This window comes from Sarcophilus harrisii, chromosome 5 (assembly GCF_902635505.1).
Source record: "Sarcophilus harrisii chromosome 5, mSarHar1.11, whole genome shotgun sequence".
Lineage (NCBI taxonomy): Eukaryota > Metazoa > Chordata > Mammalia > Dasyuromorphia > Dasyuridae > Sarcophilus > Sarcophilus harrisii.
The window spans coordinates 68,443,333-68,466,517 of NC_045430.1; the positions used below are offsets into that span (position 1 = coordinate 68,443,333).

General features: G+C 49.5%; 1 protein-coding gene across 1 annotated transcript in view; it reads left to right on the forward strand.

Annotated features, from left to right (window-relative positions):
* LOC100932131 (submaxillary mucin-like protein) overlaps positions 1-23,185 on the forward strand; it is a 52,806-nt gene that overhangs the window by 2,076 nt on the left and 27,545 nt on the right. The window contains exons 4-11 of the mRNA XM_031940169.1: positions 5,313-5,420; positions 6,544-6,645; positions 7,320-7,421; positions 9,160-9,220; positions 16,099-16,139; positions 16,786-16,887; positions 17,570-17,677; positions 22,306-22,413. Of these exons, the coding sequence (XP_031796029.1) occupies positions 5,313-5,420; positions 6,544-6,645; positions 7,320-7,421; positions 9,160-9,220; positions 16,099-16,139; positions 16,786-16,887; positions 17,570-17,677; positions 22,306-22,413 (732 nt within the window). The remainder of the gene's footprint in view (positions 1-5,312; positions 5,421-6,543; positions 6,646-7,319; positions 7,422-9,159; positions 9,221-16,098; positions 16,140-16,785; positions 16,888-17,569; positions 17,678-22,305; positions 22,414-23,185) is intronic.

Genomic DNA, 23,185 nt, shown 5'->3' on the forward strand with positions numbered 1-23,185 from the left:
CAACTAGGATAGAGATAGGTGCCACACACATGCTTCTACAGACACACAGAGAGATATATTTATAGATATAAAATAGTCCATTCAATGGGTTATTTTTCTGCTTTGACATGGAGATTCCCTTTGGGAGTACACATTTCCTCATCCATCATGTTGGATGAGAAAAATCAGAACCAAGGGAAAACATCATGAGAAAGAGAAAGAGACAAGAAAACACCGAGCACAAAGACCGAAGATCCATGTGTTCATTTTCACTCAATCTCCGTAGCTCTCTTTCTCGATGTCCATGGCGTTTTCGCTAGAAAGCTTCTTGGGATTGCCTTGCATCCCTAAAGCACTGAGGACAAGCAAGTCTTTCAGGGTTGATCATCACGAGATCTTGCAGTTCCTGCCATACCTGGTTCAGCTTCTTTTGCTCAGCCTCAGTTCACGGGGATCTTTCCAGGCCTTTCTCCAATCAATTTTCCACATTTTTTGGTCAACACACACAAAGAGTGTCTCCAAACTCCTTACACGCAAGGAGAGCAGCTCCTTGAAGCATGCCTTGATAGCGTGTCTTCAACATCACTGTTTCTCCTTTCTTCTCCTCCTAGGCTGCCACATCTGCAGGAGCCATGGGGACAAACAGAGCAGAAACCACCACAACGGAAGATCGGCAGCAGCGAGCTCTAGCTCCACTTCCAGCGTACTCAGCCAAGGTGAGCCAGGGGGAGCGCAGAGATCTTCTGGCCCTTCAAAGATCCTTTCGAAGGTCTCTCTCGAGGCCCAGACGCAAGCCAAAAACGAGCCTCTTTAGAGGCATGGCCCGCTACTCCCTGTATGGTTGCTTTCCTCGTGGCCAACGCCTTCGAGCTGCCAAGGAGGAGGCAGCGCCCACAACCTGGCAAGCTGAGAACCAGCTTGCCATTTCCTCTCTGCTCGGGAAAGCTCCAAACCCTCACCTGCTGCCCGAGCTTGACCGTCCCCACAACTTTCGCCTTTGGCCTTCATCTCCTTCTCGGGCAAAGGAGCATATCTTCAGCCAGCCCTTGCTGTGGCTGCCCCTATCTCGGAATCTTTGGACATGGCCAGAGCACACATTGATGCAAGACTCATCTCCTGAAAAGTCTAAAGAGATTCAGCTGCTCACCTATGGGCTGACGGCCTCTCTACCTAATCCCTCCTCACTTTGGCTGCCCCACTTGGGCCTCTGGAAACCCACTCTGCTCTTCCAAGGACACTCTTCCTTTCACTTCCAGCAGGGATTCCCATTTTCACATTTGGCTATTTCCCTAAGCAGCACCCCAGCCTCCCACCCCAAGGTCGGACACACATACACACACACAAGGAGACAGACAGACAGACACACAGACACACACACACACACAAAACGCACATCTCACTCACATAGACCCATCCAAAGACAGATGGGATTTCAGCACCCCAAGTGTGCATACCATCGACTTCCCTTCGGGATGATGCTGAGGGGGCTCCCAGGACGGGTTTCTCATCTGAGTTTTCTCCCTATTGTTGCAGGCCCCGGTGGATCTCCATCAGGGACCAAGGACAACCCTCGAAGTTCCATCCCAGGTACTGCTGACGCGATTGTCATGCCCTGCTTCTCGTATTGCCCCACTGCCCGCAGTCCACTGAGAGGCGATGCGCCCAGGGCCCCTGAGAACCAAGGGCTGGCCCGGGCGCCTCGGGAGGCCAACATGCAGCCATCGGCCCTCCGACTTCCCCGGCTGCTGCCCTCAAGGCAGTGCCCCTCCAGGGGGACCATTCCATGGCCGCTGCCTGGACCTCTGATTCTCCCTTTCTCCTCTTTCCAGGAGCAATGGGGACTACAGAAGCCAGTGGGACAAACAGAGCTGAAAACCCCACTAAGGGAAGATCAACAGCTGTGGCCTTCCCACTGGGCCTCAGGTGGCGCCCGTTTGAGATAGCCTAAGCCCCTTAATAATATAACTTCTTGCTACCCTCCTTCTATTCTGCACTTATGGATATCATTGGGGAGAACGCAATGTTTTTCTCTGGTGTCACCTGGATAGGAAGTCACATTAGGAAGACACAATTTCGTAGGAATCCTGTTGGCAAGAAAAACTAGAAGCCACTGGAAAAAGCAGTAGAGAGACACACACACAAACAGAAACAAAGGCCAGACGGCGCTGATTGCCCTTCAATCTGCGGAGTTCTCTGTCTGAAGGCAGATGGCCTTTTCTATGCCCAGTCGATGGGGACTGCCTAATATCAGGACCCCCGCAACCACTTGGAAGAAGCCAGGCCTTCCCAGATGAGCATCACGCCAACTTGCTGTGGCTGGATACAATGTATTCCTGGCTCTCCTGGTTTCGCTCAGCCTCAGTTCGTGTCCTCTTTCCAGACCTGGCTACACTCCTTTAATTCGCAGCAGTAGAACTTCATGCTAGTGCATGACCTTCGGGGCCACCACTTATTCAGTCACTCCATCACGATGGGCATCGACTCATTTCCCCCGTCTGCCCCCACCAAGGCAGCTGCTCCAGTCTCCTTCCCTACCAAAGTGCTGCTTCCACACTTTCTTCCTTTGCCTTGCCCTCTCTCCAACAGTGCATTTTCCCTTTCTTCTCCGTGTAGAAGCCGCCACATCCGCTGGAGGAACGGGGACAAACAGACCTGAAACCACTAAGGGAGATCACAGCTGGCAATGACGCTGCTGGGCTCCTCCAGGTGGCGCTTTTCAGAGACGTCGAGGGCCTCTCTCTCTCCTGCCATCTTCCTCTTTCCTACATGTAGAGATGCTACAGATACAGCTAGAATGGGAACGGAGTGCCCACACATAGCTACAGACACACAGAGAGATATATTTATGAATATAAAAAATAGTCCATTCATTGGGTTATTTTTCTGCTTTGACATGGAGATTCCCTTTGGGAGTACACATTTCCTCATCCATCATGTTGGGAGAGAAAAATCAGAACCAAGGGAAAACACCATGAGAATGAGAGAGAGACAAGAAAACACCAAGAACAAAGACCAAAGATCCAAGTGTTCATTTTCAATCAATCTCCATAGCTCTCTTTCTCGATGTCGATCAGCGTTCGCTAAACTTCTTAGGATTACATTCCCAAAGCACTTAGGACAAACAAGTCTTTCAGGGTTGATCATCACAGGGTCTTACTGTGATTCCTGCATGCGTGGTTCAGCTTCTTTTGCTCAGCCTCAGTTCACGGGGATCTTTCCAGGCCTTTCTCCAATCAACAATTTCCACATTTTTTGGTCAACACACACAAAGAGTGTCTCCAAACTCCTTACGCAAGAGCAGCTCACTTGAGCTTGTGCCTTGACTGTGGCCGTGTCTTCAGCGTCGCATTCTTCCTCTGGGAAACACTGCCCACATGTGCAGGGCCGTGGACAAACAGGCAGAAACCACCTGACGGGAAGATCGGCAATGACTCTAGCTCCACTTCCAGCGTACTCAGCCAAGGTGAGCCAGGGGGAGCGCAGAGATCTTCTGGCCCTTCAAAGATCCTTTCGAAGGTCTCTCTCGAGGCCCAGACGCAAGCCAAAAACAGGCACTCTTTGGGGCATGGCCGCTACTCCTGTGGTTGCTTTCATATTGGCCAGCGCCTTCAAGGCTGCCAAGGAGAGGCAACGCCCTGACCTGGCAAGCTGAGAACTAAAACACCATTTCCTCTAACTGGGAAAGCTCCAAACCCTCACCTGCTGCCCAGGCAAGCCGTCCCTAACTACGCCTTTGGCCTTCATCCTTCTCCAGGCAAAGGCATATCTTCCTTCACCCTTGCTGTGGCTGCCCCTATCTCGGAATCTTTGGACATGGCCAGAGCACAAATTGATGCAAGACTCATCTCCTGAAAAGTCCAAAGAGATTCAGCTGCTCACCTGAGCCTGACTGGCCTCTCTCTACCTAATCCCTCCTCCACATTGGCAGCTGCACCCACTTGGGCCTCTGGAATCCCACTCTGCTCTTCCAAGGACACTCTTCCTTTCACTTCCAGCAGGGATTCCCATTTTCACATTTGGCTATTTCCCTAAGCAGCACCCCAGACTCCCACCCCAAGGTCGGACACACATAGACACACAAGCAGACAGACAGACACACACACAGAGACACACACACACACACAAAACGCACATCTCACGCACATAGACCCATCCAAAGACAGATGGGATTTCAGCTTCCCAAGTGTGCATACCATCGATATCCCTTCGGGATGATGCTGAGGGGGCTCCCAGGACGGGTTTCTCATCTGAGTTTTGTCCCAATTGTTGCTGGCCCCGGTGGATCTCCATCAGGGACCAAGGACAACCCTCGAAGTTCCATCCCAGGTACTGCTGACGCGATTGGCTCAGCACCCTGCTTCTCGTATTGCCCCGCTGCCCCCAGTCCACTGAGCAAGGCAGTCCTTGGGGCCCTGAAATGACCAAATGGGCACTCAGGAGGTAACGCTGCAGCCATCAGCCTCCATTACCAGCTGCTGCCCTCAGGCATTGCCCCTCCAGAGACCGCCATTCATGGCCGCTGCCTGGACCTCCTGATTCTCCCTTTTGTCCTACCAGGGCAATGGGACGACAGAAGCCAGTGGGACAAACAGAGCTGAAAGCCCACTAAGGGAAGATCACATCTGGCGGCCCTTTCACTGGGCTCCTCCAGGTGACACATTTTCAGAGACATCGAGGGAACTCTCTCTCTCTCCTGCCATCTTCCTCTTTTCCTACCATGTAGAGATGCATACAGATACAACTAGAGATAGAGATAGAATTACCCACACATACTTCTACAGACACACAGAGAGATATATTTATAGATATAAAATAGTCCATTCATTGGGTTATTTTTCTGCTTTGACATGGAGATTCCCTTTGGGAGTACACATCCTCATCCATCATGTTGGGAGAGAAAAATCAGAACCAAGGGAAAACACCATGAGAAAGAGAGAGACAGGAAAACACCGAGCACAAAGACCGAAGATCCATGTGTTCATTTTCACTAAATCTCTGACAGCTCTTTCTCGATGTCCGCTAGTGTTTTAAGCTAGAAAGCTTCTTGGGATTGCCTTGCATCCCTAAAGCACTGAGGACAAGCAAGTCTTTCAGGGTTGATCATCACAGGGTCTTACTGTGATTCCTGCATGCCTGGTTCAGCTTCTTTCGCTCAGCCTCAGTTCACGGGGATCTTTCCAGGCCTTTCTCCAATCAGCATTTTCCACATTTTTTGGTCAACACACACAAAGAGTGTCTCCAAACTCCTTACACACCAAAGAGCAGCTCCTTGAGCTTGTACCTTGATATGGCCGTGTCTTCAGCATCGCATTTCTCCTTTCTTCTCCTCCTAGAAGCTGCCACATCTGCAGGAGCCATGGGGACAAACAGAGCAGAAACCACCACAACGGGAAGATCGGCAGCAGCGAGCTCTAGCTCCACTTCCAGCGTACTCAGCCAAGGTGAGCCAGGGGGAGCGCAGAGATCTTCTGGCCCTTCAAAGATCCTTTCGAAGGTCTCTCTCGAGGCCCAGACGCAAGCCAAAAACGAGCCTCTTTAGAGGCATGGCCCGCTACTCCCTGTATGGTTGCTTTCCTCGTGGCCAACGGCTTCGAGCTGCCAAGGAGGAGGCAGCGCCCACAACCTGGCAAGCTGAGAACCAGCTTGCCATTTCCTCTCTGCTCGGGAAAGCTCCAAACCCTCACTTGCTGCCCGAGCTTGACCGTCCCCACAACTTTCGCCTTTGGCCTTCATCTCCTTCTCGGGCAAAGGCATATCTTCAGCCAGCCCTTGCTGTGGCTGCCCCTATCTCGGAATCTTTGGACATGGCCAGAGCACAAATTGATGCAAGACTCATCTCCTGAAAAGTCCAAAGAGATTCAGCTGCTCACCTGAGCCTGACTGGCCTCTCTCTACCTAATCCCTCCTCCACATTGGCAGCTGCACCCACTTGGGCCTCTGGAATCCCACTCTGCTCTTCCAAGGACACTCTTCCTTTCACTTCCAGCAGGGATTCCCATTTTCACATTTGGCTATTTCCCTAAGCAGCACCCCAGACTCCCACCCCAAGGTCGGACACACATAGACACACACAAGCAGACAGACAGACACACACACAGAGACACACACACACACACAAAACGCACATCTCACGCACATAGACCCATCCAAAGACAGATGGGATTTCAGCTCCCCAAGTGTGCATACCATCGATATCCCTTCGGGATGATGCTGAGGGGGCTCCCAGGACGGGTTTCTCATCTGAGTTTTGTCCCAATTGTTGCCGGCCCCGGTGGATCTCCATCAGGGACCAAGGACAACCCTCGAAGTTCCATCCCAGGTACTGCTGACGCGATTGGCTCAGCACCCTGCTTCTCGTATTGCCCCGCTGCCCCCAGTCCACTGAGCGAGGCAGTCGCCAGGGCCCCTGAGAAACCAAAGGCACAGCGGGCGCCTCGGGAGGCCAACATGCAGCCATCGGCCCTCCGACTTCCCGGGCTGCTGCCCTCAAGGCAGTGCCCCTCCAGGGGGACCATTCCATGGCCGCTGCCTGGACCTCTGATTCTCCCTTTCTCCTCTTTCCAGGAGCAATGGGGACTACAGAAGCCAGTGGGACAAACAGAGCTGAAAACCCCACTAAGGGAAGATCAACAGCTGGCAGCGGCACTTCCACTGGAGCCCCTCCAGGTGACGCCCGTTTCAGAGATAGCCTAAGCCCTGCCTGTCTCTTCTTGCTACCCTCCTTCTATTCTGCACTTATGGATATCATTGGGGAGAACGCAATGTTTTTCTCTGGTGTCACCTGGATAGGAAGTCACAATTTCGTAGGAATCCTGTTGGCAAGAAAAACTAGAAGCCACTGGAAAAAGCAGTAGAGAGACACACACACAAACAGAAACAAAGGCCAGACGGCGCTGATTGCCCTTCAATCTGCGGAGTTCTCTGTCTGAAGGCAGATGGCCTTTTCTATGCCCAGTCGATGGGGACTGCCTGGCCTCAGGACCCCACAGCAGAGAAGCCAGGCTTTCCCAGATGAGCATCACGCCAACTTGCTGTGGCTGGATACAATGTATTCCTGGCTCTCCTGGTTTCGCTCAGCCTCAGTTCGTGTCACTCTTTCCAGACCTGGCTACACTCAGCTAGTTCCTCACTTGTGATAGAACCATGCTAGTGCATGACCTTCGGGGCCACCACTTATTCAGTCACTCCATCACGGATGGGCATCGACTCATTTCGCCCCTGTCTGCCCCCACCAAGGCAGCTGCTCCAGTCTCCTTCCCTACCAAAGTGCTGCTTCCGCACTTTCTTCCTTTGCCTTGCCCTCTCTCCAACAGTGCATTTTCCCTTTCTTCTCCGTGTAGAAGCCGCCACATCCGCTGGAGGAACGGGGACAAACAGACCTGAAACCACCACTAAGGGAAGATCCACAGCTGGCAGCGGCCCTTTCACTGGAGCTCCTCCAGGTGACGCACATTTCAGAGACATCAGGGAGCCTCTCTCTCTCTCCTGCCATCTTCCTCTTTCCTACATGTAGAGATGCATACAGATACAACTAGAGATAGAGATAGAATTACCCACACATACTTCTACAGACACACAGAGAGATATATTTATAGATATAAAATAGTCCATTCATTGGGTTATTTTTCTGCTTTGACATGGAGATTCCCTTTGGGAGTACACATTTCCTCATCCATCATGTTGGGAGAGAAAAATCAGAACCAAGGGAAAACACCATGAGAAAGAGAGAGACAAGAAAACACCGAGCACAAAGACCGAAGATCCATGTGTTCATTTTCACTCAATCTCCGTAGCTCTCTTTCTCGATGTCGATGGCGTTTTCGCTAGAAAGCTTCTTGGGATTGCCTTGCATCCCAAAGCACTGAGGACAAGCAAGTCTTTCAGGGTTGATCATCACAGGGTCTTACTGTGATTCCTGCATGCCTGGTTCAGCTTCTTTCGCTCAGCCTCAGTTCACGGGGATCTTTCCAGGCCTTTGGCCAATCAGAATTTTCCACATTTTTTGGTCAACTTTTGCACAAGAGTGTCTCAAACTCCTTACACGCAAACGGCTCATGAGCTTGGACCTTGATATAGCGTGTCTTCGCGCCGCATTTCTCCTTTCTTCTCCTCCTAGAGCTGCCCATCTGCAGGAGCCATGCGGGACAAAGCCAGAACCCACCACAACGGAAGATCGGCAGCAGCGAGCTCTAGCTCCACTTCCAGCGTACTCAGCCAAGGTGAGCCAGGGGGAGCGCAGAGATCTTCTGGCCTTCAAGATCTTCATGTGTGGCGCCCTAGCCTGGCAATGAGGAACCAGCACGATTTCCTCTATGGAAGCTCAAGCCCTCCTTTGCCCGAGCTTGACCCGGACTCCCACAACTTTCGCCTTTGGCCTTCATCTCCTTCTCGGGCAAAGGAGGATATCTTCAGCCAGCCCTTGCTGTGGCTGCCCCTATCTCAGATCTTGGACGGCCTGAGGCACACATTGATGCAAGACTCATCTCTGAAGGTCAAGGGTTCAGCTGCTCACCTGAGCCTGACTGGCCTCTCTCTACTAATCCTCCTCCACACAGCGGCTGCACCTGCTTGGTCTCTGGAATCCCACTCTGCTCTTCCAAGGACACTCTTCCTTTCACTTCCAGCAGGGATTCCCATTTTCACATTTGGCTATTTCCCTAAGCAGCACCCCAGACTCCCACCCCAAGGTCGGACACACATAGACACACGCAAGCAGACAGACAGACACACACACAGAGACACACACACACAAAACGCACATCTCACGCACATACACCCATCCAAAGACAGATGGGATTTCAGCTCCCCAAGTGTGCATACCATCGATATCGCCGGGATGATGCTGAGGGCTCCCAGGACAGATTTCTCATCTGGTTTGTCCCGGTATTTATGACGGTGGATCTCCATCAGGGACCAAGGACAACCCTCGAAGTTCCATCCCAGGTACTGCTGACGCGGTTGGCTCAGCACCCTGCTTCTCGTATTGCCCCTTGCCCCAGTCCACACAGGCAAGGCAGTGTGGGCCCCTGAAACCAAGGCTGTGTGGGCGCCTCGGGAGTAACAGCCAGCCGCCCGGCCCTCCGACTTCCCCGGCTGCTGCCCTCAAGGCAGTGCCCCTCCAGGGGGACCATTCCATGACCGCTGCCTGGACCTCTGATTCTCCCTTTCTCCTCTTTCCAGGAGCAATGGGGACTACAGAAGCCAGTGGGACAAACAGAGCTGAAAACCCCACTAAGGGAAGATCCACGCGTGACCCCTCACTGGGCTCACTCCAGGTGATGCCGTTTCAGAGATAGCCTAAGCCCTGCCTGTCTCTTCTTGCTACCCTCCTTCTATTCTGCACTTATGGATATCATTGGGGAGAACGCAATGTTTTTCTCTGGTGTCACCTGGATAGGAAGTCACAATTTCGTAGGAATCCTGTTGGCAAGAAACACTAGAAGCCACTGGAAAAAGCAGCAGAGAGACACACACCCAAACAGAAACAAAGGCCAGAAGGCGCTGATTGCCCTTCAATCTGCGGAGTTCTCTGTCTGGAGGCAGATGGCCTTTTCTATCCCCAGTCGATGGGGACTGCCTGGCCTCAGGACCCCACAGCAGAGAAGCCAGGCCTTCCTAGATGAGCATCACGCCAACTTGCTGTGGCTGGATACAATGTATTCCTGGCTCTCCTGGTTTCGCTCAGCCTCAGTTCGTGTCACTCTTTCCAGACCTGGCTACACTCAGCTAGTTCCTCACTTGTGATAGAACCATGCTAGTGCATGACCTTCGGGGCCACCACTTATTCAGTCACTCCATCACGGATGGGCATCGACTCATTTCTCCCTGCCCCACCAGAGCAGCTGCTCAGTCTCCTACCAAAGTGCTGCTTCCTTTTTCTTCCTTTGCCACTTGCCCTCTCTCAACGGTGCATTTTCCCTTTCTTCTCCATGAAGCCGCCCATCCACTGGAGACTGCAGGGACAAACAGAGCTGAAAGCACCACTAAGGGAAGATCCATAGCTGGCAGCCCTATGGGCTCACTCGGGCGCATTTCAGGGGACATCAGGGAGCCTCTCTCTCTCTCCTGCCATCTTCCTCTTTCCTACATGTAGAGATGCATACAGATACAGATAGAGATAGAGATAGAATTACCCACACATACCTCTACAGACACACAAAGAGATATATTTATAGATATAAAATAGTCCATTCATTGGGTTATTTTTCTGCTTTGACATGGAGATTCCCTTTGGGAGTACACATTTCCTCATCCATCATGTTGGGAGAGAAAAATCAGAACCAAGGGAAAACACCATGAGAGAGAGAGAGACAAGAAAACACCGAGCAGAAAGACCGAAGATCCATGTGTTCATTTTCACTCAATCTCTGTAGCTCTCTTTCTTGGTGTCGATGGCGTTTTCGCTAGAAACCTTCTTGGGATTGCCTTGCTTCCCTAAAGCACTGAGGACATGCAAGTATTTCAGGGTTGATCATCACAGGGTCTTACTGTGGTTCCTGTATGCCTGGTTCAGCTGCTCCAGCCTCAGTTCACGGGGATCTTTCCAGGCCTTTCTCCAATCAGCATTTTCCACATTTTTTGGTCAACACACACAAAGAGTGTCTCCAAACTCCTTACACACCAAAGAGCAGCTCCTTGAGCTTGTACCTTGATATGGCCGTGTCTTCAACATCGCATTTCTCCTTTCTTTTCTTCCTAGAAACTGCCACATCTGCAGGAGCCATGGGGACAAATAGCATAGAAACCACCCTGTGGGGTTATCACCCTAGGGCTCTAGCTCAGTTTCGATGTATCCACCAGAGGTAAAAATTGTGGTATGGGAGAGATCTTTATAGTTCCTAAACCCTTTGGATACCCTAACTCATAAAATATCTAAAATGAACCTTCCTACACACATTGCTTATTATTCTCTTCATTATTGACTTTACTTTCTCCTAATAGTCCTACCTGTAAAGGGGCACACAGTCTTAGCCGTAAAACTTTCAATGTGATTGATTTCCTATCTTTACTTCTTAGTCCACATTTTATTATTCAGTCTTTTGTGTTGGTGTTGGAATAGAGCACTATCTCAATCTATTTCTTGCTATACCTTCTGTGTATTTTACCACAGCAATTTCACCCACTTTCTTCATCTCTCTTTTTAATTAAAATCCAAATAGCATAGATATTAATTTGATCAAAATAATCTTATTTGTAATAATTATTCACAAAATAATGTCTTATATATGATCTTGTTTTTATAGGAAAATTCTGAAAACACTTTTATTTGTAATCATTTCTAATTTCTTCCATGTCTCTTTGTCTTTCACTATATTCATGTTAGAATTCTCATTTTCTATGTTAAGTACTTAGAGATTCTACTCTTCATGTACTATTACATTGATTGGATATAGATACATAGAGATGGAGATAAATTGATATAGATAGCTAGGTACATAGATAGATATTTAATTAGTCATTTGTTGAAGTCCTCACCTTTATGTTGTAAGTTCCTTTTCAAACCAGCAATTCTCTTTAAGGTAATTCAGGTGGCAGATCTTCAGCTATCACTCTCTTGATTGCCCTTTATATTAGTTCACTCACCTGATTGGTGGGATTTCATAAATACATGCTTATAACATTTCTTCATATTGTATAATATTCTTTCCCTTTCTCCATCACCATGTGACTGAAGCAACGATCTGTGCTTGTCCTTTGATTTTTAACATGTTTTCAGCAGCGTTTTTGGATGTCTTCAAGAAAGCAAAAATAAACACTATCAAAATCAATTACTACCCTAATGGTAACTTTTTTTTTTGCTAAGACAATTGAAGTGACTTTCCTAGGGTCACATAGGAAGCATTAAGTGTCTGAGGCTGGATTTGAACTCAATTATTCTGACTTCAGGACTAGTGTTCTAACCCTTCACCATCTAGTTGTCCCCATGACAAATTATTTAACCTTAAAAGTCTTCAAACCAAGATTAGAGGAAATGCAGAGTTGGTTGCCTTTTTGTTTGCAGATGATTTTTATACTTAATGTGGTCTCAAAGGCTGAGGTATAAAACATTATGGAATAGTTTTCTCCTTTTTGTGTTAATTTCAGTGTAACAATTAACACCAAGAAAACAGTTTGAACCATCATTGACATCAAATGGAGTAGTTATAATTTCTGTGGATAAGCTCACTTACCTTGGTAATATATTTTTAGGACTATTAAGGTAGATGATTAGTTGTCACACATATTACCAGAGCTAGCTCTGTTTTTGATGGGCTCTGAAGGAAAAGTACAGTGAGAGAAGTGCAGAAATTATGTGAGAGAAGAGATATTAGGCTACCTACTAAATTTCAAGTCTTCAGAGTTATTGTCCTGACCATATTGTGTCTTTGAAACCTTAATCCTCACAATTGCTAATCTTCCTCTTTTTTGACCCTGTTTGTCCCAATGTCAGTCACATCCACAGGAGCTATTGCAACAAATAGGGACAAAAACAGGAAGATCAGCAATTGTGAGCATCACCTTTAGTGAAGTCATTTAAGATGAATGGCATAGGAGAGATCTTCTGGTCCATTGATATCTCTTCTTGAAACTCTTATTTTTGATTAAACATAAATCATTAGGAATCTTACAAAATTGCATTTCTCTTCCAGTCTGACAAAGCATATGGCTTACATGTTTTACTTGTTCCTTTCAGAGCTACCCTTCAATGTAGCTTACTTACCCTGACCAGTGAAGATGAGAAGCAAAATTCCTCTTTTTCTTTTGCCAGGCCATTTAATACACATCTATAGAATCCAAATCTGCCCTTGCTTTAGAGAAGAAAAAAGTCAAAATTGGGAATGGAATTTTCATTGGCTTACAGGCCAGTTATTATTAATTTTGATGCTTTGTATTTCTTCTCCTTTACCCTGATTTTTTAGCTGTATAGAGAATAAACAGAGGTTGGCTATATCTAAGGAGATATCCTAATGTAAGTCAGCCTGCTCCATGTGCCAAATTTCTCTTCTTGATCTAGTCTTCCCATTACAAATTTATTTGGCCCTCTCCCTTCAATGAGCACCATCTCATTCTCCCTCATTGAGCCTCATGTAACTATCACTCCAATCAAATCTCTCACTTTCCATAAGTTTTTTTTTCTTCGAGAAGATACTATTCAACTAACATAGACTAAAACATACATATTCATGCTTTAGCCTAAAATAAGCATAACTCTTGGAAGAGATTAGCCCTTAGGATGATTGGGGTGTAATAGACCCCACGGCCAATTTTTTTTTCAGGGACTCTTGGTCTAGCCACAAATAACAAGTGAGAATTCAGGAAATCCAAATTTGGTATGTTGAGGAACTGGCTTTATTAACTGGATCTCTAAGTTGATCCAGTTAAGCAATTGGTGGAACCCTATCAATTAGTGTATACACCTATATAAATAGAGGCAGTAGTACAGACCATCAATCCTTGCCACACACCTTTTCACAAAAGAGCTACTGAATCAATTTTTACCTTTTCATTCCCATCTAGTTTACCATTTTTTGTTTTCATAGAAACAGCCAAGTCCTACAATGATGAGAACATGGGCAAACACAGTGGAAAACAGCAGCAGCAGTGACTACCAACTCCAGTGGAGTCACTCATGGTAAGCAGTGTATCTGTTATCTTCTGGTCCCTTCCTGTCCCTTTTTAAACTCTGATTATTTATATGGCTTAAGATACAAGAAAGCCTCTTCCCTATGAGTTTCTGTACTTTCTGCAGTGTGTATGCTGCTTGAGCTACTCAATATATGCTATATACCAAAAAATGGACAGCCAAATCAACCAAATTAGTAGTGAATGAGGAGAGCATAATTTGCCACTATTTCCTTGCCAGCACACCAGATCTAAGCCCTATGGAGCCACTTCAGCATCCTAGTTTTATTATCAAGCAATTTTTTCATTTGTCTTCCTCTCCTTCAGGTCAGTTATTTTGATCATCTCTTAGTTTGAATTCCTTAGATTTCTTATACTTTCTCCTGGGCATTTTTCAGGTGTAAAGAGGATAGAATGAGGTTGGATATATCTCCAGAAATTCTAAAATTCCCTCTGCTACCTCTGCCTGGTTGCCTTACTCTCCTCTTGGATCCTCCCACATTTTATTCTTCATTCCTGTCTTTCCTGGGACTACAGAAGCCAGTGGGATGAGCTGGAGCTGAAACCACCACTGAGGAAGATCCACGGCTGGCATGACTTTTCACTGGAGCTTGCCAGGTGGCCTTTGTTCAGAGACATCAGGGGAGCCTCTCTCTCTCCTACCATCTTCCTCTTTCCTGTGTGAGATGCATGCAGATACAACTAGAGATAGGGCGTTACCCACACACATACTTCTACAGACACACAGAGAGATATATGTACAGATATAAAATAGTCCATTCATTGGGTTATTTTTCTGCTTTGACATGGAGATTCCCGTTGGGAGTACACACTTCCTCATCCATCATGTTGGGAGAGAAAAATCAGAACCAAGGGAAAACACCATGAGAAAGAGAGAGATAAGAAAACACCGAGCACAAAGACAGAAGATCCATGTGTTCATTTTCACTCAATCTCCGTAGCTCTCTTTCTCGATGTCGATGGCGTTTTCGGTAGAAAGCTTCTTGGGATTGCCTTGCATCCCAAAGCACTGAGGACAAGCAAGTCTTTCAGGGTTGATCATCACAGGGTCTTACTGTGATTCCTGCATGCCTGGTTCAGCTTCTTTCGCTCAGCCTCAGTTCACGGGGATCTTTCCAGGCCTTTCTCCAATTAGCATTTTCCACATTTTTTGGTCAACACACACAGAGTGTCTCCAAACTCCTTACACCAAAGAAACGACTCCTTGACTTGTACTTGATATGGCCGTGTCTCAGCACATCCATTTCTCCTTTCTTCTCCTCCTAGGCTGCCATCTGCAGGAGCCATGGGGACAAACAGAGCGAAACCACCACACAGGAAGATGGGCAACATGACTCTAAACTCCACTTCCAGCGTACTCAGCCAAGGTAGTGGGGGCGCCAGAGATCTGGCCCTTCAAAGATCGCTGAAGGTCTCTCTCGGGAGCTGAGCGCAAGCCAACTCGAGCCTCTTTAGAGGCATGGCCCGCTACTCCCTGTATGGTTGCTTTCCTCGTGGCCAACGGCTTCGAGCTGCCAAGGAGGAGGCAGCGCCCACAACCTGGCAAGCTGAGAACCAGCTTGCCATTTCCTCTCTGCTCGGGAAAGCTCCAAACCCTCACTTGCTGTCCGAGCTTGACCGTCCCCACAACACCTTCATCTCCTTCTTCTGTGAGGCATATCTACTGCCAGCCCCTTGCAGCGGCTGCCCCTATCTCGGAATCTTTGGACATGGCCAGAGCACAAATTGATGCAAGACTCATCTCCTGAAAAGTCCAAAGAGATTCAGCTGCTCACCTGAGCCTGACTGGCCTCTCTCTACCTAATCCCTCCTCCACATTGCAGCTGCCACATGGAACTCTGGGGTCCCTCTGCACTTCCAAGGACACTCTTCCTTTCATAGCCCAAGGATTCCATTTTCACATTTAGCTATTTCCTAACTGCTTTTTAGACTCCCACCCCAGGTCGGACACATAGACACACAAGCAGACAGTTGAACACACACGAGACACACACACACACCGGCACATCTCGCACGCAGGCCATCCAGACAGATGGGATTTCCAGCTTCCAGTGCATACCATGATATCCTTCGGGATGATGCTGAGGGGGCTCCCAGGACGGGTTTCTCATCTGAGTTTTGTCCCAATTGTTGCCGTCCCCGGTGGATCTCCATCAGGGACCAAGGACAACCCTCGAAGTTCCATCCCAGGTACTGCTGACGCGATTGGCTCAGCACCCTGCTTCTCGTATTGCCCCGCTACCCCCAGTCCACTGAGCGAGGCAGTCGCCAGGGCCCCTGAGAAACCAAAGGCACAGCGGGCGCCTCGGGAGGCCAACATGCAGCCATCGGCCCTCCGACTTCCCCGGCTGCTGCCCTCAAGGCAGTGCCCCTCCAGGGGGACCATTCCATGGCCGCTGCCTGGACCTCTGATTCTCCCTTTCTCCTCTTTCCAGGAGCAATGGGGACTACAGAAGCCAGTGGGACAAACAGAGCTGAAAACCCCACTAAGGGAAGATCAACAGCTGGCAGCGGCACTTCCACTGGAGCCCCTCCAGGTGACGCCCGTTTCAGAGATAGCCTAAGCCCTGCCTGTCTCTTCTTGCTACCCTCCTTCTATTCTGCACTTATGGATATCATTGGGGAGAACGCAATGTTTTTCTCTGGTGTCACCTGGATAGGAAGTCACAATTTCGTAGGAATCCTGTTGGCAAGAAAAACTGAGGCCTGGAAGCAATCGAGGCACACCCAAACAGAAACAAAGGCCAGAAGGCGCTGATTGCCCTTCAATCTGCGGAGTTCTCTGTCTGGAGGCAGATGGCCTTTTCTATCCCCAGTCGAAGGGGACTGCCTGGCCTCAGGACCCCACAGCAGAGAAGCCAGGCTTTCCTAGATGAGCATCACGCCAACTTGCTGTGGCTGGATACAATGTATTCTAACTTTTCCTGGTTTGTCAGCCTCAGTTATCACTCTTTCAGACCTGGCTGCCTCAACAGTTCCGCGCATGATAGAACCATGATGGTGCACCCATTGCTTCAGGGCCACCGCCATTCAGTCCTCCATCACATTAGGCATCGACTCCATTTCCCCGTCTTACAAGGCAGCTGCTCCAGTCTCCTTCCCTACCAAAGTGCTGCTTCCGCACTTTCTTCCTTTGCCTTGCCCTCTCTCCAACAGTGCATTTTCCCTTTCTTCTCCGTGTAGAAGCCGCCACATCCGCTGGAGGCACGGGGACAAACAGACCTGAAACCACCACTAAGGGAAGATCCACAGCTGGCAGCGGCCCTTTCACTGGAGCTCCTCCAGGTGACGCACATTTCAGAGACATCAGGGAGCCTCTCTCTCTCTCCTGCCATCTTCCTCTTTCCTACATGTAGAGATGCATACAGATACAACTAGAGATAGAGATAGAATTACCCACACATACTTCTACAGACACACAGAGAGATATATTTATAGATATAAAATAGTCCATTCAATGGGTTATTTTTCTGCTTTGACATGGAGATTCCCTTTGGGAGTACACATTTCCTCATCCATCATGTTGGATGAGAAAAATCAGAACCAAGGGAAAACACCATGAGAAAGAGAGAGACAAGAAAACACCGAGCACAAAGACCGAAGATCCATGTGTTCATTTTCACTCAATCTCCGTAGCTCTCTTTCTCGATGTCGATGGCGTTTTCGCTAGAAAGCTTCTTGGGATTGCCTTGCATCCCTAAAGCACTGAGGACAAGCAAGTCTTTCAGGGTTGATCATCACAGGGTCTTACTGTGATTCCTGCATGCCTGGTTCAGCTTCTTTCGCTCAGCCTCAGTTCACGGGGATCTTTCCAGGCCTTTCTCCAATCAGCATTTTCCACATTTTTTGGTCAACACACACAAAGAGTGTCTCCAAACTCCTTACACACCAAAGAGCAGCTCCTTGAGCTTGTACCTTGATATGGCCGTGTCTTCAGCATCGCATTTCTCCTTTCTTCTCCTCCTAGAAGCTGCCACATCTGCAGGAGCCATGGGGACAAACAGAGCAGAAACCACCACAACGGGAAGATCGGCAGCAGCGAGCTCTAGCTCCACTTCCAGCGTACTCAGCCAAGGTGAGCCAGGGGGAGCGCAGAGATCTTCTGGCCCTTCAAAGATCCTTTCGAAGGTCTCTCTCGAGGCCCAGACGCAAGCCAAAAACGAGCCTCTTTAGAGGCATGGCCCGCTACTCCCTGTATGGTTGCTTTCCTCGTGGCCAACGGCTTCGAGCTGCCAAGGAGGAGGCAGCGCCCACAACCTGGCAAGCTGAGAACCAGCTTGCCATTACCTCTCTGCTCGGGAAAGCTCCAAACCCTCACTTGCTGTCCGAGCTTGACCGTCCCCACAACTTTCGCCTTTGGCCTTCATCTCCTTCTCGGGCAAAGGAGGATATCTTCAGCCAGCCCTTGCTGTGGCTGCCCCTATCTCGGAATCTTTGGACATGGCCAGAGCACAAATTGATGCAAGACTCATCTCCTGAAAAGTCCAAAGAGATTCAGCTGCTCCACCTATGGGCTGACGGCCTCTCTACCTAATCCCTCCTCACTTTGGCTGCCACACTTGGGCCTCTGGAAACCCACTCTGCTCTTCCAAGGACACTCTTCCTTTCACTTCCAGCAGGGATTCCCATTTTCCCATTTGGCTATTTCCCTAAGCAGCACCCCAGCCTCCCACCCCAAGGTCGGACACACATACACACACACAAGGAGACAGACAGACAGACACACAGAGACACACACACACACACAAAACGCACATCTCACTCACATAGACCCATCCAAAGACAGATGGGATTTCAGCACCCCAAGTGTGCATACCATCGACTTCCCTTCGGGATGATGCTGAGGGGGCTCCCAGGACGGGTTTCTCATCTGAGTTTTGTCCCAATTGTTGCCGGCCCCGGTGGATCTCCATCAGGGACCAAGGACAACCCTCGAAGTTCCATCCCAGGTACTGCTGACGCGATTGGCTCAGCCCTGCTTCTCGTATTGCCCCACTGCCCGCAGTCCACTGAGAGGCGATGCGCCCAGGGCCCCTGAGAACCAAGGGCTGGCCCGGGCGCCTCGGGAGGCCAACATGCAGCCATCGGCCCTCCGACTTCCCCGGCTGCTGCCCTCAAGGCAGTGCCCCTCCAGGGGGACCATTCCATGGCCGCTGCCTGGACCTCTGATTCTCCCTTTCTCCTCTTTCCAGGAGCAATGGGGACTACAGAAGCCAGTGGGACAAACAGAGCTGAAAACCCCACTAAGGAGGTCAACAGCTGTGGCCTTCCCACTGGGCCTCAGGTGGCGCCCGTTTGAGATAGCCTAAGCCCCTTAATAATATAACTTCTTGCTACCCTCCTTCTATTCTGCACTTATGGATATCATTGGGGAGAACGCAATGTTTTTCTCTGGTGTCACCTGGATAGGAAGTCACATTAGGAAGACACAATTTCGTAGGAATCCTGTTGGCAAGAAAAACTAGAAGCCACTGGAAAAAGCAGCAGAGAGACACACACACAAACAGAAACAAAGGCCAGACGGCGCTGATTGCCCTTCAATCTGCGGAGTTCTCTGTCTGAAGGCAGATGGCCGTTTCTATGCCCAGTCGATGGGGACTGCCTAATATCAGGACCCCCGCAACCACTTGGAAGAAGCCAGGCCTTCCCAGATGAGCATCACGCCAACTTGCTGAGGCTGGATACAATGTATTCCTGGCTCTCTGGATTTCATCAGCCTCAGTTCGTGTCCTCTTTCCAGACCTAGCTACACTCCTTTAATTCGCAGCAGTAGAACTTCATGCTAGTGCATGACCTTCGGGGCCACCACTTATTCAGTCACTCCATCACGGATGGGCATCGACTCATTTTGCCCCTGTCTGCCCCCACCAAGGCAGCTGCTCCAGTCTCCTTCCCTACCAAAGTGCTGCTTCCACACTTTCTTCCTTTGCCTTGCCCTCTCTCCAACAGTGCATTTTCCCTTTCTTCTCCGTGTAGAAGCCGCCACATCCGCTGGAGGCACGGGGACAAACAGACCTGAAACCACCACTAAGGGAGATCACAGCTGGCAATGACGCTGCTGGGCTCCTCCAGGTGGCGCTTTTCAGAGACGTCGAGGGCCTCTCTCTCTCCTGCCATCTTCCTCTTTCCTACATGTAGAGATGCAACAGATACAGCTAGAATGGGAACGGAGTGCCCACACATAGCTACAGACACACAGAGAGATATATTTATGAATATATAAAATAGTCCATTCATTGGGTTATTTTTCTGCTTTGACATGGAGATTCCCTTTGGGAGTACACATTTCCTCATCCATCATGTTGGGAGAGAAAAATCAGAACCAAGGGAAAACACCATGAGAAAGAGAGAGAGACAAGAAAACACCGAGCACAAAGACCGAAGATCCATGTGTTCATTTTCACTCAATCTCCGTAGCTCTCTTTCTCGATGTCGATCAGCGTTCGCTAAACTTCTTAGGATTACATTCCCAAAGCACTTAGGACAAGCAAGTCTTTCAGGGTTGATCATCACAGGGTCTTACTGTGATTCCTGCATGCCTGGTTCAGCTTCTTTCGCTCAGCCTCAGTTCACGGGGATCTTTCCAGGCCTTTCTCCAATCAGCATTTTCCACATTTTTTGGTCAACACACACAAAGAGTGTCTCCAAACTCCTTACACAAGAGCAGCTCACTTGAGCTTGTGCCTTGACTGTGGCCGTGTCTTCAGCGTCGCATTCTTCCTCTGGGAAACACTGCCCACATGTGCAGGGCCGTGGACAAACAGGCAGAAACCACCTGACGGGAAGATCGGCAATGACTCTAGCTCCACTTCCAGCGTACTCAGCCAAGGTGAGCCAGGGGGAGCGCAGAGATCTTCTGGCCCTTCAAAGATCCTTTCGAAGGTCTCTCTCGAGGCCCAGACGCAAGCCAAAAACAGGCACTCTTTGGGGCATGGCCGCTACTCCTGTGGTTGCTTTCATATTGGCCAGCGCCTTCAAGGCTGCCAAGGAGAGGCAACGCCCTGACCTGGCAAGCTGAGAACTAAAACACCATTTCCTCTAACTGGGAAAGCTCCAAACCCTCACCTGCTGCCCAGGCAAGCCGTCCCTAACTACGCCTTTGGCCTTCATTTCCTTCTCGGGCAAAGGAGCATATCTTCAGCCAGCCCTTCTGTGGCTGCCCCTATCTCGGAATCTTTGGACATGGCCAGAGCACAAATTGATGCAAGACTCATCTCCTGAAAAGTCCAAAGAGATTCAGCTGCTCACCTGAGCCTGACTGGCCTCTCTCTACCTAATCCCTCCTCCACATTGGCAGCTGCACCCACTTGGGCCTCTGGAAACCCACTCTGCTCTTCCAAGGACACTCTTCCTTTCACTTCCAGCAGGGATTCCCATTTTCACATTTGGCTATTTCCCTAAGCAGCACCCCAGACTCCCACCCCAAGGTCGGACACACATAGACACACACAAGCAGACAGACAGACACACACACAGAGACACACACACACACACAAAACGCACATCTCACGCACATAGACCCATCCAAAGACAGATGGGATTTCAGCTTCCCAAGTGTGCATACCATCGATATCCCTTCGGGATGATGCTGAGGGGGCTCCCAGGACGGGTTTCTCATCTGAGTTTTGTCCCAATTGTTGCCGGCCCCGGTGGATCTCCATCAGGGACCAAGGACAACCCTCGAAGTTCCATCCCAGGTACTGCTGACGCGATTGGCTCAGCACCCTGCTTCTCGTATTGCCCCGCTGCCCCCAGTCCACTGAGCAAGGCAGTCCTTGGGGCCCTGAAATGACCAAATGGGCACTCAGGAGGTAACGCTGCAGCCATCAGCCTCCATTACCAGCTGCTGCCCTCAGGCATTGCCCCTCCAGAGACCGCCATTCATGGCCGCTGCCTGGACCTCCTGATTCTCCCTTTTGTCCTACCAGGGCAATGGGACGACAGAAGCCAGTGGGACAAACAGAGCTGAAAGGCCACTAGGGAAGATCACATCTGGCGGCCCTTTCACTGGGCTCCTCCAGGTGACACATTTTCAGAGACATCGAGGGAACTCTCTCTCTCTCCTGCCATCTTCCTCTTTCCTACATGTAGAGATGCATACAGATACAACTAGAGATAGAGATAGAATTACCCACACATACTTCTACAGACACACAGAGAGATATATTTATAGATATAAAATAGTCCATTCATTGGGTTATTTTTCTGCTTTGACATGGAGATTCCCTTTGGGAGTACACATTTCCTCATCCATCATGTTGGGAGAGAAAAATCAGAACCAAGGGAAAACACCATGAGAAAGAGAGAGACAGGAAAACACCGAGCACAAAGACCGAAGATCCATGTGTTCATTTTCACTAAATCTCCGATAGCTCTCTTTCTCGATGTCCATGGTGTTTTCGCTAGAAAGCTTCTTGGGATTGCCTTGCATCACTAAAGCACTGAGGACAAGCAAGTCTTTCAGGGTTGATCATCACAGGGTCTTACTGTGATTCCTGCATGCCTGGTTCAGCTTCTTTCGCTCAGCCTCAGTTCACGGGGATCTTTCCAGGCCTTTCTCCAATCAGCATTTTCCACATTTTTTGGTCAACACACACAAAGAGTGTCTCCAAACTCCTTACACACCAAAGAGCAGCTCCTTGAGCTTGTACCTTGATATGGCCGTGTCTTCAGCATCGCATTTCTCCTTTCTTCTCCTCCTAGAAGCTGCCACATCTGCAGGAGCCATGGGGACAAACAGAGCAGAAACCACCACAACGGGAAGATCGGCAGCAGCGAGCTCTAGCTCCACTTCCAGCGTACTCAGCCAAGGTGGCAGGCCAGGGGCTTGAGATCTTCTGGCCCTTCAAGGTCTTTGAAGGTCTCTCAGGCCCAGACACCAAGCCAAAAGCAAACTTTCTTTGTAGAGGCATGGCCCGCTACTCCCTGTATGGTTGCTTTCCTCGTGGCCAACGGCTTCGAGCTGCCAAGGAGGAGGCAGCGCCCACAACCTGGCAAGCTGAGAACCAGCTTGCCATTTCCTCTCTGCTCGGGAAAGCTCCAAACCCTCACTTGCTGCCCGAGCTTGACCGTCCCCACAACTTTCGCCTTTGGCCTTCATCTCCTTCTCGGGCAAAGGAGCATATCTTCAGCCAGCCCTTGCTGTGGCTGCCCCTATCTCGGAATCTTTGGACATGGCCAGAGCACAAATTGATGCAAGACTCATCTCCTGAAAAGTCCAAAGAGATTCAGCTGCTCACCTGAGCCTGACTGGCCTCTCTCTACCTAATCCCTCCTCCACATTGGCAGCTGCACCCACTTGGGCCTTTGGAATCCCACTCTGCTCTTCCAAGGACACTCTTCCTTTCACTTCCAGCAGGGATTCCCATTTTCACATTTGGCTATTTCCCTAAGCAGCACCCCAGACTCCCACCCCAAGGTCGGACACACATAGACACACACAAGCAGACAGACAGACACACACACAGAGACACACACACACACACAAAACGCACATCTCACGCACATAGACCCATCCAAAGACAGATGGGATTTCAGCTCCCCAAGTGTGCATACCATCGATATCCCTTCGGGATGATGCTGA